General features: G+C 34.4%; 1 protein-coding gene across 1 annotated transcript in view; it reads right to left on the reverse strand.

Moving 5' to 3' along the window:
• Positions 1-768, reverse strand: part of LOC122060757 (GDSL esterase/lipase 7-like) — a 1,969-nt gene extending 1,201 nt beyond the window's left edge. Inside the window, exons 1-2 of the mRNA XM_042623859.1 lie at positions 528-768; positions 135-265 (exon numbers count right to left, since the gene is read on the reverse strand). Of these exons, the coding sequence (XP_042479793.1) occupies positions 135-265; positions 528-768 (372 nt within the window). The remainder of the gene's footprint in view (positions 1-134; positions 266-527) is intronic.
• Between the last annotated feature and the right edge of the window lie 620 nt (positions 769-1,388).

The following is a 1,388-nucleotide window of genomic DNA, read 5'->3' on the forward strand; positions in this document are numbered from 1 at the left end:
AAAAAAAAAAAAAAAAAAAAAAAAATCAAGGATAGTATAATAAAGAAGATAGTCCATATTAATGTGAGCATTACCACTACTCTTTGAACTTTCACATACATTGTGATTGAAAACTAGGTAGCATAAGAACTTACTAATACTTTTCCTGAATTTTGGAGGATGCCAGCTGATCCTGATGCATAATTGATTCCAGTAATTGTTTTACTCTTTTGCGCCTTTGAAAGACCCAAGTATGGAGGGACAACAGGTAACCCAAGATACTGAGCTGGCAATCAAAACTCACAAAAATCATTAGGATCACAAGACAAATTAAGGAAGAATGTTTATTCTATACAGTGGAAAGAAGGCAAATTTTACTCTAAAATCGTTTTAGTTAATATCAATTTTTTTTCAAAGAACTGGAAAGGATCCCCAAAGAGAACAAAGAATCACTCAAAGCATAAGCCAAAGCCAGCAATGACTCACAAGGAAGCAAAATAATTTCAAGATATATCACTGTATATTTTCAAGCTGATTTTCTCCCTTACCTAAAAAATCTGCAATAGTATTGCCATTAGTGAATCTGCCTGTTGGACCAGCTGGAAAGTCTATGCCATATGGTTTGTAATTCACTTTTGCAGAAGTATTGAGGAAATTATTGTTTCCACTATCTACCAAAGAATCTCCAAATACATATAAGGCAGGAGCAAGGGGACCTGAGCACCTTGCCAAGAAGAATTGAGGAAATAAGCAAAGTAAGAGTAGAAACATTGGAAAGTTGTTAGCCATGTTTTCTTGAATTCTTGAACTGAGTTGCCAAATGAATTTTATAGGAAGAAAAAGAGACTCTTATTATATTTTTCTAATGAATAGTGAATGAATAGTATCTAATTTCAGGTAACAACAATTGCAGGTGGTGAGCTGTGGTGTGCACAAAACCCATGCTCACCCGGAGGTCTTGAGTTTTAAGTCTTTCGGACTGTTATTTAGTATTTTTTTTAATAGGAAAAAGAGGTTGTTTCCAAGTTTTGAACAACCTCTGATAGTTGAAATAAGGTTACAAACAGTTAAATTATGTTTATGACTTATTTTTTTTGCTAATGATGGGTATCCAGGCCTTCAGCCCATACTAACTCCACCATTCAACTTTCATTGAAAGTAGTGAAGAGCACTAAACACCCCATGAAAGTGGCCCAAAATGTGCCTAATGGGAGTCAAACTTAAGATGTCTGAATTTATGGCTCGTACCAAGTTCCTTGTTCATCAACTACGCTACCCCCTCTGGGTAATTATGTTTATGACTTTTCTATTGAAAGAAAAGTTGAAATAACACATGAAGGTTGCGGAAGTTTACACAAACTCAAATTTTTCCATTTTTTTTTTCTTTTCCACAGGTATACTATTTTTCA

Source organism: Macadamia integrifolia, chromosome 14 (genome assembly GCF_013358625.1).
Source record: "Macadamia integrifolia cultivar HAES 741 chromosome 14, SCU_Mint_v3, whole genome shotgun sequence".
In the NCBI taxonomy this organism is placed as follows: domain Eukaryota; kingdom Viridiplantae; phylum Streptophyta; class Magnoliopsida; order Proteales; family Proteaceae; genus Macadamia; species Macadamia integrifolia.